This window comes from Lepidochelys kempii, chromosome 2 (genome assembly GCF_965140285.1).
Source record: "Lepidochelys kempii isolate rLepKem1 chromosome 2, rLepKem1.hap1, whole genome shotgun sequence".
NCBI lineage: Eukaryota > Metazoa > Chordata > Testudines > Cheloniidae > Lepidochelys > Lepidochelys kempii.
The window spans coordinates 97172699-97189009 of record NC_136381.1 but is presented as its reverse complement, the minus strand read 5'-3'; the positions used below and the strand labels follow the sequence as shown (position 1 = coordinate 97189009).

At 38.8% G+C, this 16311-nt stretch overlaps 1 protein-coding gene across 3 annotated transcripts in view; it reads right to left on the bottom strand.

The window, feature by feature from the left end:
- DOK6 (docking protein 6) overlaps window positions 1-16311 on the bottom strand; it is a 438959-nt gene that overhangs the window by 164321 nt on the left and 258327 nt on the right. For all 3 annotated transcript variants that reach the window (XM_073331713.2, XM_073331712.2, XM_073331714.2), the window contains one exon: window positions 4589-4708. In XM_073331713.2, the coding sequence (XP_073187814.1) occupies window positions 4589-4708 (120 nt within the window). The remainder of the gene's footprint in view (window positions 1-4588; window positions 4709-16311) is intronic.

Genomic DNA, 16311 nt, shown 5'->3' with positions numbered 1-16311 from the left:
TAGTGGGAGGACTTTTCCAGGCAGAGGTCCCCATTAAAGCAAGCATTGCCACATCCTTGCTTCACTCTTATCACCAGGGAATAATTGTGGCAGTGGAGGGGGTGCGGGATGAAGGGAAGGGAACCTCCCTCTATCCTTCTAATACCACCTATATTGAATAAGCAATCATTACAACAATCTAAAAGTTTTAACCTTTTCTACTCTCCTTTACATGCTGGCTGTTTATCATGCAAAAGCTGTTGCTTTTCAAAACATTAACAAAAAAGCCAAAGAGAAAATGTGAACATGTATTTTTCACAACATGCCGTAAATCCAATAAAACCAGTAGGTAGAAAATACATGTTTTGGGTGCTACAAATAAGGATTGTACAACAATGAAAAGAATTAGAAAATGGTTTTATATCTTGCTATCAGCCATCAAACACTCAAAATCATAAAAGAGCCAATCTGTTTCAAACCACTAGGCTAACACAGACTTTAGCCTCAATCAAGCAACATTAATAATTTAGTTAATAGACCTAAGACTAGAGCTGGGTGAAATATTTTGACCCCCCCATTTTTTTTTAATTTTTTTTTTTTTTTTTGGTAAAAAATTAAGGCTCTGCAACACCAAAACATTTTGTGAATGTGTGTTAATTGAACAAATTGTTTCAGCTAAAAAACCAAATTAATCAGGCAAATAATTTATAATTAGGCTTACATCCTAATTATAAATTCTTCCAGATTTCCAGGCAAAAACCATGGTGTAGGATGTCTTTTTTGGTTTATGTCACAAAGCACCAAGTATGTTCCCTCCAAAAATCTGTTTCTCATCTCAGGGGAACCACAGGAGTGTGAAGGGGGAGGGTAAATGGACATGTACATGTAAAAAAGAGGACAAGCTGGCTAAATTGTCCATATTGCACATATTTTTCCTTGCCAGATGTTTTCAAAACTCTGGAAGCACTAGGTGTAAAAACTAAAATAACACCCGGCATGTTTCACTGACAAGAGGTCATGTAGTCCTAGGGCTTACACAATGAGAACTGTAACAACTTACTACAAAACTTGAAAGCTAGGCCCTCCCATCTGCTGTTCTGCCATAGCTAGGAGCTAAACCAAGGGGAAATGGGGACAGAGAACTCCATTCTTCCTTCCTTACTTTGGATGGGCTGCTATCTCCACATCTCCCGCTCCTCCTTGGCTTATGTGGAAAGTGCTCCCCTCCCCTTTCAATCTACATTAACTGATTTATGGAATGATCTCAACACAGAATTCACAAACTCCAGAGAAAGGGAGTGTAGCATGGAAATATTGAGGAGATGTAGGACATAGCATATTAAGAATGCTACCATGGAAAAACAAGACTAGTTATGAAAGAAAGCTGTTTTAATTTCATGCATCTGATGAAGTGAGCTGTAGCTCATGAAAGCTTATGCTCAAATAAATTTGTTAGTCTCTAAGGTGCCACAAGTCCTCCTTTTCTTTTTGCGAACACAGACTAACACGGCTGCTACTCTGAAACCTGTTCTAAGTTAGTGCTTCTTTGAGTAACAGTAATTACCTATCAGTAAAGTCTGCACCTCACTGTGGCAAAGTATGTTCTGCAGATGTTTAGGGATATCGGGCCATTTGCATATGATAGCAGTGTAGGGTTGCATCTAGCAGTACTGTCTTGCCAGGATATAAAGATATTAACTTTGTGATGTTATGTCACCTTGTTGCAATTATTTTAGTCTACAAAATATCAATAGTAAGTTAGAACCCAAAGTCTAATTAAACTGAAAATTCTGTCGCAGGCTCAGCTGTTAACAAGAACCAACAGATAGGGTACCTCTTGTTCAGCCACCATCCAACCCTCCTAAGAGAATAGCCCTGAAAATTTAAAAAAAAACAGTACATGCTACTAGTAAGAAAAGGAAACTAGGAGTAGAGACTTTGGGTTCTATTCCTGGCACTGCTGCTAAGATTCAGGTGTGTCTTCCCCTCTTTTTATGTCAGTCTGTGCATTAATATTAGCCTAACTCAGAGGGATATTGTGAGGATATTAATGCTTATAAAGCACTCTAAGATACTGGGTTTAAAGGTGATGTGTAAGTGTTAAGTACAGTTACATAACACCTATATAATGCAGTCATTTGTAACAGACTTGAGTCTGACAATTAATTGCCATTTTCACAGGGAGCAAGAATCTTGAAATTTGTTACACACTGTTGCTTTTTATGGGCTGCAAATTTAAACTCTGACCTTTCAGTTTCAAATCATCAGAAGCTCATCAGTCTTTCTATGGATTTCAAGGCCCTTTGAGCTACAATGTTTGAAAGTGAGCCCTTATCAGCTAGAATCTTGCAAATTGGTAGAACTTATTATTTTGTACCACTGATTAAAGAAAAATAAATTTTAAATTTGACATTTCTATCACAGATCTCCAAACTATTTCCTCAGAAATTGTTAATTTCTTCCATTACACTGTCACGTTGGGAATAAAGCCTCCAAGTTTAGAGTAACTAAGGTAATCTGAAGTCCACAGTTCTATTCAATTTATTTTAGTAAAAAAAAAAAACCCAAAACCCTGTTGAAGACAACTGAGCGCACCTGCAAGCTCTTACAGTGGCAGCTATGTGAACCAAAAGGGTGGACTGATACCAATAATAATTGCATCTGGTCTTCTGGTCATCCTACTGGGATTTTAAGAAAACAAGCACTTGCTTTGCATTAAGCAACTAACTAGGATAGCAACTCTGAGTTTTAAACATGCTAATTTAAATACAGAATTATATATTGGGGCATGTGTATCAAAATTGCATTGTCTGAGGTACTGTAACTAATGACTCAGTCCAGAATGTTCTTGACATTTTGATTTCATTCACCCCCCCCCCCCCGCTTTGCTTGAAGAAGTACCACTAATCATATCCCTTGCTATCTTATCGATCTGATCCACACCAAGGCCCCATGCCCCCAAGCTAATTGTATTTGTTTCATTCTATTTATTTACAACAGGACAATAAAGATGCTAATTAGTTTTACGTGTGCCAATTTTTAGTAGTCAGTAGCAACACAATTAACTGTTATACTACAGCAACTGCATCAAGCCAATTCAGACGGAGCTGTTCAACCTGGATCTTCAGAGGACCCTATGTCACGGGATCCCCACTGTATCAGGCATAAGCTGAGAAATCTCATTGTGATATTCACTGCTTATGACACAAAGCTGCAGGACACTGACTCACAACTCTGTGATGATATCTTGAGACCGTAGGGAATAAAGATGTTTCTCCTTTTATTGCAACCCATTTGAGCAGATCACGGGTTTATTCCTCTTCCTCTCTGAGGAAACCTCCATCTACTGTTCCCATAACTCCCTCATCAAACACATACACACTTGTTTTACAATATAAAAACCTATACATATATGGCAGATGATAGAAAAAAAGTGTGTGTTTGTGATTTTTTTTCCCCCATGGATATATTCCTGATCACCCACACCTCCCCACATGGCTGTCAACCCACCCTCCTGAGCTTAGTATAGTGGTCTGAGGCAGTTGTGAAGGTGAACCATATTACATGTTAAACCCTGTGTCTTGCAGTGAGTGATACAAGCAAACAGCTACACAAAGGCCCCAGACTTATTTGAAATGGATCTAAGCAACATCCTTTCCTAGAACTGGCAAGATGTCAAATTTCTTATGGATTTCTCCATGTTTCATTTACTGGATTCAAATTCAACACTACCACAAGTTAATAAATAAAATAATATTGAGAAAATGGTAGTCCTTCCATAATTTAATGATGTAATATTGTTTGCAAAGGTGAAGCAAAGATACAGGTTCTGGTACTATTTTATAGCTATCTAAGCTTCTTTGCATTACTTTGTTAAAAGACATGGACTTTGTTACAAGGAATAAGAATTATTGACAAAAGAGGGCTGTGAGTTTGGTGTTAAATGACTGTATAACAGAAGATTTTGTTTAGTTCTTGCGGATTTCAACCACCAACATCCAATCACCTGCGCATTTGTCTGGATAAAAGTTTTATTCCATTTATTGGAAAGCTAGAGACATTCTTCTCAGCGGACCACGCCCCAACATTATATTTATTATTTGTATGTGGTAGCACTTAGAGGCCCTGGGACCATTGTATTAGGCACTGTATGAATATATAACAAGAAGATGGTTTCTAACCCAAAGGGTGACTTTTTCAAATGTTCATCAATTTCTTCAGGGACTATTTTAGAATGTCTGCTGTTTTCTCTCATTGTGCAGAGGCTGGTGTTTCTGGAGCCAATGAAGTCATGATTTAAATTTCCCAAATGTGACCACAGCATCTGTCTCTCTGTCTGTCTGTCTCTCTATATGTACACATCTTATTTGTCAGGGACTTGCTACTAGGGTTAGTCAGAATTTTCTCCCCTCCTTGCATCTGGTTAATTTTTCCTTATTAATCTAACACATACTATGATGTTGTTAAAATAGAGCAAAATTCTAATAATTTTAAGGCAACTATTCTAGCAGATATGAAGAAAAAACCCTCAACAAATGTACAATGTTGTTCACCTTTAGGAAGAACTATACAGAAATATTTGGAATGGCTGGATTAGATGGCTACCTACCATTTTGTTCCCTCTGGACTCCAGCAGCAAGCAAATCTGGCTCCCCAAGGCTTATATCATTGAGCCTGGTTCCTAGACACTCCATGCAAAGATGTTTGCACCACTCCTCTGCCTCCAGTTCTGAAAATAACCATAAACAAACACATCAGTGGAATTCATGAAGTATTTTTACTCAAAAGAAGGTACAACATGAAATAAGTGTTTGATCAACAGGCTATTTTTATGACTGAGTTAGGACTAATAATGTCTGTTTCAAAACCAGCAAAAAACAACAACAACAACAAAAAATACCACACACACTGTTTTGCCTTGATTTATGGACCTTTTCTAAAAAAAGAAATGGGTCATGCCTCCTGATTTGATTAGAAATAGGCAAAAAGTGTAAAACAGCTCATTCAACTCACACATCCAGGACAGAAATCAACTAGAAATCAACTCAAACACCCAGGACAGTCTCCAACTTTTCCCAGTTGCAAAACTCTCTCTGGATAGGTGGGTGCGTGGGGGAAGGCTGTCTAGAAAGTATCTTTCAGCAAGTCCTGCTTGATGGAAATAATTTTATTTAAAAATGATTTTAATGTGAAGTTATCTGAAAAGAAACATTGTTGTTTTAAATCTATCTTGATTGTTAAGATTAACTGGGTTGCTTTTGCTTGCAGTCCCTAGACATCAATATGATGGAAACTAAGAGTATGGAGAAAACTCAACTCTAGAACTCACATCCTTATTCGTCTGATAAAGTCCAAGTTTAATGACTTTCATAGCACCGTACAGGGGCTGTCATTTTTCCTGAGGTAATTTATTTTGTCAAAAATATATGTTTTCTTACAGTACTGAACTGTTCCAGCACCCAGAGGTTCAACAATGGGTTTGTCTTATAAATTCAACAGTAAATAATATAGATCTGTGAGGTGATGGTAAATACATGTAAAGCCATTCTGTCTCTCATTCAAACATCTAAGAGAGAAAAAGCAATGTGCACAAATCAATACTGTGTTCATGAATCCAGCCTAAGGTCACTATAGTTAAAGGAGGACTTTTACGGAAAAATACTTTGAAAGCACTGAGTAAGTTTTTAAGCCACATGTCTCCTGAAGCCAAATTCATGACACGTGCTAAAAACACAACCCCACTGAAAGGAAACATGCAGGTTTCTTGTGAATGCTCCTTGTCAATCTTCTTTATCAACAAGGCATTTCTAGACTCTGAAGATTGGGATCTGGATCCAAAATTTCCAAATAGGGGGGTTTAGTTTGGGCCAATCTCTAGCTGCAACCCACTGTGGTAATCAGATTCAGTTCATTCCTTGATTGTAGCTATTACTGCAAGTTGTTATGCCTCCATGGTGATTAACTTCGCCTGTACCCCACAAAATCAGGCAAAGCCAAGGGAAAGCAACTCTTGTAGAAAATCCCACTCAGAAGAAATATATTTTAATACATATGAGAAACTATTTAGTACATCAAATCAACATAATGGGAGGCACAGTCAATAGCGAGCAAATGGAGTCACTGAACTCTGAACATATATTGTCAGTGCTGAAAATATACTTTTAATAGCTTATATTTGGAAACTTTTTGGAAAGTATAAAATATATGGAAATATATGAATCATGAACTTATAGCCAAATATTTGAAGAATACATTATACTTACATAAATCTCAGGCAAAAACAAATTGTACTGATTTAGGTAAACTGTTACCACTAATTGATAAGATTTTTATGCAACTAAGTAAAGGAAAATACTAAAGTTATGATTACATCAGGCTGTAGTCACATTTGTCGTATTGTAAGTGTATAACCCATGTTTATCTGTTACAAAAACAATGTAATACCGTATAAATATATATTTTCCATTATGGAAATGACACTGCTGTTGGACTGAACAGCTTCTGCAAGACTGAAGGGCTGTATGTGCACTTCCAGAAGCACAAATGGATTGTCTATACGGTGCTGTTTCAGCTTATGCATTGCTAGTACTTTTTGGATGCACAGGATTGCCCAGGTGGAGCTTTCCCTGTTGACACACACTCTGAAATAACTGTTTTTAAATGGCTACACTCCCTTTGAATCTACTACCACATTCCCCCTTATAACACAGATATACTAGGGGAGTTGCAGCAGATTCCTTTTCCATATCTGCAGAATACCAAACCAATAGATTAGAATTAGGGCTGTCAAGTGATTAAAAAATTAATTGTGATTAATCACATGATTAATCACACTGCTAAACAACAATAGAATACCATTTATTTAAGCTTTCTATATTTTCAAATATATTGATTTCAATTACAACACAGAAGACAAAGTGTACAGTGCTCACTTTATATTTATTTTGTTTACAAATATTTGCACTGTAAAAAACTAAAGAAATAGTATTTTTCAATTCACCTAATACAAGTACTGTAGTGCAATTTCTTTCTCATGAAAGTTGAACTTACAAATGTAGAATTATGTACAAAAAACCTACATTCTAAAATAAAACAATGTAAAACTTCAGCGCCTACAAGTCCACTCAGTCCTACTTCTTGTTCAGCCAATTGCTCTGACAAACAAGTTTTGGTTACAATTTGCAGGAGATAATGCTGTCCACGTCCTGTTTACAATGTCACCTGAAAGTGAGAACAGGCATTCGTATGGCACTGTTGTAGCCGGCATTGCAAGATATTTACGTGCCAGATGCGCTAAAGATTCATATGTCCCTTCATCTTCAACCACTATTCCAGAGGACATGTGTCCATGCTGATGATGGGTTCTGCTCAAAAATGATCCAAAGCAGAGTGGACTGACGCATGCTCATTTTCATCATTTCAGTCAGATGCCTTCAGCAGAAGGTTGATTTTCTTTTTTGGTGGTTCGGGGTCTATAGTTTCCGCATCTTTTAAGACTTCTGAAAGCATGCTCCACACCTCATCCCTCTCAGATTTTGGAAGGCACTTCAGATTCTTAAACCTTGGGTTGAGTGCTCTAGCTATTTTTAGAAATCTCACACTGGTAAATTCTTTGTGTTTTGTCAAATCTGCTGTGAAAGTGTTCTTAAAACGAACATGTGCTGGGTGATCATCCGAGACTGCTATAACATGAAATATATGGCAGATTGCGGGTAAAACAGAACAGAAGACATACAATTCTCCCCTAAGGAGTTCACTCACAAATTTAATTAACACATTATTTTTTTTAACGAGCATCATCAACATGGAAGCATGTCCGCTGGAATGGTGGCTGAAGCATGAAGGGGCATATGAATGTTTAGCATATCTGGCATGTAAATACCTCGTGATACCAGCTACAAAAGTGCCATGCGAAAGCCTGTTCTCACTTTCAGGTGACATTGTAAATAAGAAGCAGGCAGCAGTATCTCCCATAAATGTAAACAAACTTATTTGTCTTCGCGATTGGCTGAACAGGAAGTAGGACTGAGTCAGTCAGCAGTCAGTAGGACTGAACTTGTAGGCTCTAAAGTTTTACATTATTTTGTTTTTGAGTGCAGTTATATAACAAAAAAAAATCTACATTTGTAAGTTACACTTTCACAATAAAGAGATTGCACTACAGTACCTGTATGAGGTGAATTGAAAAATACTATTTATTTTGTTTTACATGTTTACAATTCAAATATTTGTAATAAAAATAATATAAAGTGAGCACTGTACAGTTCATATTCTGTGTTGCAACAGAAATCAATATGTATGAAAAAGTAGAAAAACATCCAAAAAAACTTAGTACATTTCAATTGGTATTCTTTGTTGAACAGTGCGATTAATCACGATTAATTGTTTGAGTTAATTGCGTGAGTTAACTGCGATTAATTGACAGCTCTAATTAGAATGCTTTGAGTTGCTCAGTAACTGACACCAAATTTGCTACATATGACATTGTTAACAGTGCTCATCTTTAAGAATCAACAAATTGCCATGCCACAGCCTCTGAAGTGCCACAATTCTTTTTTATTCCAAGTACAGGGAAATTCTGAAGTATCTGACCTATTACAGTAGATCCAATCCTGCTTCCATGAAATCAGTGGCAAAGTACTCATTGACTTCAGTGGAATCTGAATCAGATTCTATGTATTAACTACTGATAAGGGTTGACTTTTTAGTGGCAATCACTGTATGGCACTGCAGAATTTAGCCCGCTTTTACACCTTTATGCCATACGTTGTAAGGCATATTTTAAGCAGCCATAAATACTCACATCTTCATTTCCTCTAATATTCAAATATTTTGCCCTGCTATATGAACATCAAAAGGTGAGATCAAATGTAAAGAGACAGGTGGCCCCCATTTGACACTGCTTCTTGCAAGAGAAATGTAACTAGCAGCAGCCTGAAGTCTGTTCTTCTGAAAATACAATCTTGTTAGTTGCAAGATTTTTAGGCAGGTTTCCCCACAGTTTCCCCTGAGCTTCCAGTTCAGTGACTAAAAGAATATGCCATTTCTGCTCTAGCTCACAGTTCAGTACCTGCTGCAATTACATAAGGTGAATTTTGTTTCTCTGCATCCTGATTCACAAGAGCGCAGTGCCATGTTTCAGGAATTCAGTACTTCAGGTTAAATTGAAAATGCATATTGTACAGCCCTATAGGCATCAATACTAAAGAATCACAAAGGGCCTCCAAAGTGCTGGGCACACACAACCACCACTGACTTGAAAGTGTGGGACCAGGTCCAGCCCACTAACAACACACAAATGGCTCAGCAGATTTTGTACTGAATTGAAATAAAGATGAGGAAGCTGGTTCCCCGCTCTTGTATGAAATTGTCAGTTTTATGGGGCTAAAAGAGCCTTTTCCTTGTACATAATATGAATTTGGTTTATTTCTTTGTGCTTTCCCCAATGCCTGCCTATGTCTAGCTACACAAGTGGTTCTCAAACTTTCGTACTGATGACCCCTTTCACATAGCAAGCCTCTGAGTGTGACCCCTCCTTATAAATTAAAAACACATTTTTATATATTTAACACCATTATAAATGCTGGAGGAAAAGCGGGGTATGGGTGGGGGGGAGGCTGACAGCTTGTGACACACCATTTAATAACCTCACAATCCCCTGAGGGGTCCCGACCACCAGTTTGAGAACCCCTGAGCTACGAAGACCTAAAATGGCTGGATCTTTGACTTGGAAGCAATTTCTACATATTTTCCGCAAAAAGTTACTTCTGTTACCATTGCAGTCCCAGAACTGTTTGTAAGAATTCCAAGACCCCATTTGGATTTTTCTCATTCAGAATAAAACTAGAAACAGAATTGGATTATTCAAACCTGGACCTGCAAGATCTTTTTGGAGAAGAAAGATGGGAGCTGAAGAAACACACATGCCAACTTTTACAAAAATACACTCAGCCATAATAAGAAATCTCTGTGTGGAGGGTGAGGGGGGACAAAGAATCAGCACAGAACTATTTTTTTAAATTGAATTGAGCCACGTAAAATAAATTCACAAGCGTAATCTCATTTTTCACTAGTAGATAGCAGTATAGCCTGCAACAGCCATTTTTTTCTTAACTAGTACTTCTTTTTATAAAACTATCCCAGACCTCATAACTTCTGAAGACTTGAGAATTTTTTTATTTAATTATTATTTTTAAATAAGTTATCTGACAATGTTTCCATTAATTAATGGCATCCATGTTAGTTAGAGAAGGCAGTATATACTCAGAGCAGTGTGGCAGCTTAAGTCAGAATAAGTGATTTAAAGATACTATGCTGTTTCTGACTTTTGATGACCATTTTTCTGCAGTGCTTTAAATACATATCTGGGTAAAAGATCCTTAATAAATAAGTAATGAAGTAAATACATTATTGTCAATTAATACGAGTTATTAAAGATGAAAATGCAATGATTTCCTTCAAAAAATAAATAGGAGTCCACTGTAGGAAGAATGTACCATATTTTAGGAAGAAAAGAGAAATTAGACAAAGCATCCATCCACTTTTTCTCTACAGATGCTGAAAGATATGGCAAGGGCAGATCTATAAGCATCCTGTTTGTGAAAAAAAATCACAGTAATTGCAATTACAAAATAACTAGTCATGTATCTAAGTAGTCATTTGAAAATGTCAGAGTTAAAAAGCTGACATCATGACATTTTCTATTTTTAAAATCCTACGACTGTGAAATTGACCAAAATAGACCATGAATTTGGTAAGGTCCTCGCTAGAATGCTGTATGCTATTAGTCATTATTTTCACAACTATATAAAATGTCAGCCATTTCCAGAATACAGTTTTTAAAACTGCATTAACAGTAGATAAGGCAAAACCAAGGAATAAATACTGACAATAATGTGAAAACTTAAATCAAATTTTAAGAAATGTTGTACAGAATTGGGGCAAAATACTTCAGTAGGTCTCCTTGAGGTCACAGTGGGTGAGGAGAAAGAGTATCTTATCCAAACCATATCTTGACAAGATAGGCTAAGGGCTAAGTTTCAGGGCAATTCTTGTTAAAAAACAAAAGAAAACAAAACAAAAGCAAACCCACACTTCGGTGAATGTATGGGAACATGAGAGGAAATTGTACATTTTATAGAAAGTGTTTTTTTTTCCCATTAGACATTAGTGCAATTTAGCTACATAACACACCTCTTTATTTTCCTCTAGTTAAAGAATAAATTCTACCATTCTTACTTACATTGAATGGTACTTACCTCATTGACTAGTCCCATTGAAATGAATGGTGATACGCATGGAGTACAATGCTACTCAGTGAGAGCAAAAGAATTGTGTCTTTAAGGTAGATTTCCTTTTCCATTACTTATCTCGGGTAGTACTTTTCTCAGAAAGTAGTTCCCATTCATTTCAATGGGACTCTTCTTCAGAGTAGGTACTATGCAATATGAGTAACAGTGGCTCCAATGTTATTAGCCAAAAAGAAATACAACAATTGTTTGGTATGAATGGTGCTTTTCCTTTTTAGTGTAAAAGAGGAAACACTAAAAGCTGTCTGGAAATAGGCAGAAACACATTTTTATAGTGAACATTGTCAGCTACAAGGATTTGTCATAGAAATTAGGCAACTTCCCAGTATCATCAATCTATCTCCCATTTTGCAATTAAATGAAAAGAGAACAGTGCAAAAATAAAATAACTGCAGGCAGCATGTATAAAATATGCTTCATGGCAATAATATAAACAATGTCAGTCACATCTCCAAAAAGGGCCCTTTCAGCAATGACACACTCCTTTGGGAATTCTGCGGCAAAAAAAAAAATCAAAAAAAAATCTGTGCACACTATTTTGAAATTCTGCAAGATTTGTCAATATATAAATGTGGAGGCTTCAGCATAGCAGTGGGGATCACGGAGGTGGGAGATCACCCTGAAGCCCCTCCTCTGCCCAGACAGGGACTCGTCAGTGAGGCTGCACCCAATCCTGACATAGCGCAAGGGTCAGGCCTGCCCCAGAAACACTCCAGGGCCCTGCCCCTCTGTGCAAGGTGCACCAGGCAGGGACAAGCAGGCTCAGCTCAGCAGGGTCCAAGTGTGGAGGGGCTTAGTGTGAGGGGATCTAGGTGTGGGGTGTGGGGGCAATCTGGCTGCAGGTGGCTCAGTGGGGGATCTGGATGTACAGGGGCTTGTTGGAGGGTCCAGATGCAGGGGAAATGGGACTCTTCAGGGAGGGTCCAGGTGAAGGTGGCTGGGGCTCAGCAGGGGTGGGTCTAGATGTGGGGGTCCAGGTGCCGGTGGAATGGGGCTTGCTGGGGTCATGGTCTCAGTGTGGAGGGCTCATCAGGGTGATCCCAGTGAAGAGGGGGTGGGGCTCATTGTGGTGGGGGTTCGATGGGCCTGCTTAGCATGGGAGCCCCAGCTACTGAGGGGATGCTGCATGCTATGCTGGCTTCCCCCGTCCCTTCTCAACTATCCCCTGCCCCATCCCCTTCCTCTTTCTACTGTCCCCTGCACCTATATCCCCCTCCCCTCACTCCGAGGTGCAGAGGTGGCCAGGTGCAGAGTCAGGAAGCTGAGGCTAATGACCACCCTCCCTCATCTGGGCAGTTCTGCACTCACAGAAATCAGGGGTGGTGGTATGGAGACAGTGGCACGTGCCCCCGCGTGACCCTTATGCCTTGCCTCTGTTTGGGCGGGATGGTGTCTCTCCACAGTGATTTACCTCTCCACCCACTGCTCTGGGCGCCGGAAGTGATGCATCCGCACTGCTGGAGAGGGACATGTGACCACTCTTACAGCTTCCTTTTGCTTCCCCATCATTTTCTATGGAGAAGCAAAGAATTCTGTCCCGGTCATGAATTCTGAGTGCGTGCATGGTGCAGAATTCCCTGACTAATAACATATGTATTGAATGCCATTACATCAAGTTACACAGCTGCTACTTATGATATGCAGTCAATCATATAATTTATTTGGCTCAAAACTGTCTTCAACCTGTTTCAGGTTCAATTTTCCCCGGCAAGGATTTTGTTTCTCTTGAGAGATCGAACAATCATCTCTTAAATGAATAGGGGAATTAAGTACCTTCTGTACAAGTCTTAACTGTTTCCTTTCTTCTGCCATCAGAGCTTCAAGTCTCATACAAATGAGAATTCGTATTCATACAAACACAGAGTCTGGGACTTCTTTAATCCTCAATATTTTCAAGAAATAAGTCTTATTCTCCAGTTATGGACAAATTTAATTATTGAGGGTCAGAATACTGATAGACAAGATAGGAGGAGAGAATTGCTGTAGCAATCTATCTACACAGAAGCAATGCTAATGCATCCATATAAATCAGGAGAAATAATGAAGTACCTAGTGGACTTCAGGAAGTCTAACTTTTGGGGGGTAAATATTCTGCCTGAGGTCGGGGCTTTTATTGTGATTTTTTTTAGACTTTATTAAATCTCTGCTCAACTCCTCCCCCTTGTTTTGGTTTAGCAGACAAGGGTTTTTTTGGGTTGAAGGGGGTGTCAGTGTTGCAAGTGTCATTCTTAGGTACAAAGACTTTGGAAAGCATCATTGCACTCCGATGAAGTGAGCTGTAGCTCACGAAAGCTCATGCTCAAATAAATTGGTTAGTCTCTAAGGTGCCACAAGTCCTCCTTTTCACTCTGCTACAACTGTCTTTTAAAATAAACACCAATGTTTTTCTCTTTGCTTCCTTTATCCCCAAAATATTACATTTCACCCAAAATTATGCTGGAATCAGACTCAGAATGGGCAATGACTGGTGCTGAACCAGTGATCAAAAGGTATGACCTCTTTCTATCCATTAGAGCTAGAAATGGGAGCTTCGTGACATTAAACGATTCGGTTCAGGCCCCATTTTCCAATGGCATAAAATACTGGCAGTGTACTGTTCCAGGGTCAATAGTATGCCATCATATCTTAATACTATGATACACTGCGTGCACTTTTGCTGAGAATAAATTAAATTTTAGTCATAAAATTTTGCATTCATGTAGGTCTAGTATTAGCTAGAGCATGTAATTTTGTATGTCTTCTGTTACCCTTCCATTTGACTGTTTTATCATGTTTTCCCTTGTAGTTCTCAATATGTTTCTATTGCAAAATAGTACAGAACTTCTAAGTTTCCCAATATAATAACTGTAGACTATGTAACCTAATGAATAAATGTCTGCTTACACTGCACAAATACACTGATCAAATCCTAAGTGGTTCTTTTGTTAGCAATTCTTAGTATATATATAAAATATATAATATTAATAATATTGTATATATTATTCTCATCTTAAATTAATCATGTATCTTTTATTCTCAGTGTGAAATGGATCATTGCATTTTCTACACTAAATTATCTTTTTCAGCCAAAAATATTCTGGATTTAATGAAAATATTTACACGTTTTGTTCAAGCAAGCAAAACATAATATGCAGCATTCTTCCCTCTCCCCTGCTTTTCTTTTTTAATGAAATTGTACTTCGTATATAGATCAGATCGTTTTAGATTTGTGGTTTTCAGAGTGAGTCACATTAAACATGTGACCATCCATCTCCATCAGTACTGAGAAGTTGTTGGTTTTTTTAAAATAATGACACTCCTAGGTAACGTAAACCTCTAAAACTGAGGGAGAAATCCTGAACCTGTTCAAGTCAATAGAAATTTTGTCATTGTCTTCAGCAAGGCCAAGATTTCGTGCAGAGGCCATGACTCAGCAAATCATGCACTTTGCTGAACCAGAGTCTAAATGCCTATATAAAGTGCTAAAAGGTGAACCCCATTCCAATTATGTAGCATTCTCCCACCAAGAAAAGCAAAACTTGAGAATTAGTTTGGATGACTGAAGATTGATGGAACATATCACAAAGGGTAAAAAGGTTTAAAAATTCAATAGTATTCTGCTGAATTACAACTCAGAGCCTTGTTAAATTAGAAACTTGCTATCAAAAGACAGGCCTGATTACAAGTCTTTCACCCTTATTTAGGGGACTGTGGAACTGTCCAAAAATATTAGGAACATTTACATGTAAGAGTGTTCTTCAAGCCTATTTTTAAAACTGTGCATAAAGCAGGAGCAGGGAACTTAGTTCACTAAGAGGAAAAAAAAGATTATTCACCTTGTAATAACTGGAGTTCTTCAAGATGTGTTGGCACTATGTGTAGTGCACTCCAAGTTGTGCATGAGCTTCATGCCCCCAGGTGTGAATAATTTTTCCTAGCAGCATCTGCTCAATCCATACATGCACCCCCACTCTCCTCATACTCCACGAGGAAAGTTCAAAGGGGCCTGTCAGTTCCTTCTTACCGCTAGTTTCCATGATAGAATCTGAGGCAGTGGGGAAGTAGTAGTGGGGCAGTGGGGCTGAGTAGTTCATTACACATCACACATCACATCTAGAAGAACTCCAGTTACTATAAGGTGAGTAACCTTTCCTTCTTCTTCAAGTGCTTGTCCCTACGTGTAGTACACTTCAGGCAATTCACAAGCCATGTCCCTCTTGAGGGGATGAGTGCCTGGAGCCCTGTGCCACTACTGAATGCAGGACCACCCTGCCCAGGGAGGCATCTAAGGCAGATGCTTGCACCAGTGAATGATGTCTCATGCAAGTGTGCACAGAGACCCAGCCTGCTGCTTTGCAGATGTCAGTACTAGGGATATCCTTGAGTGAGACTATTAAAGCTGCCTGGGCTCTTGTCGAGCGCGCTCTCACACTGCCCCCAAGAGGGCCATTGTTCAGTTCATAGCAGAGTACTATGTGACCCAAGATCCACTTTGACATCCTCTGGGCAGAAACAGCCTCTTCCCTTCATCCTCTCCACAAACAAAACAGAGTTTAGGAGACCTCTTTGGATCCGCTGGGATGGTGAGTCCTCCCCTCGTCTTATGTCAAGAGATCTTGTTACGAGAGAATTGGCCTTGACATAACCACAGCCATTTTGTGCATTCATCCACCATTAACTGGAAGAGAGAACACCAAATAGTTAGAAATACATTGGCCTTTGCTAAGAAAGATGAAACAGCTGCACAGCTGCAGTGTTGCTAATAAGAACAGATGAAGTGACAGGTTCATGAGACTGGGAAGGCGTGTGGACCCCAGGTAACAGTCTCATGCCAGGAGAAGGCAGTTAGAAAGCTGGGCTGACAGGAGCATCAACAACCCATCACAAGCTGAAGTCCTTGCACTTTCTGTTCACTTCCGAATGCAAACAAGCCTGTGCTCAGGTGACCCTACTCATGAAATAACTCCCACAGGGTCAGGCTGTGAAGTTCCCACCTGTGCTCTCTGGAGACATTTCTGCTGAGGGAATCTGTGAGGATATTTTG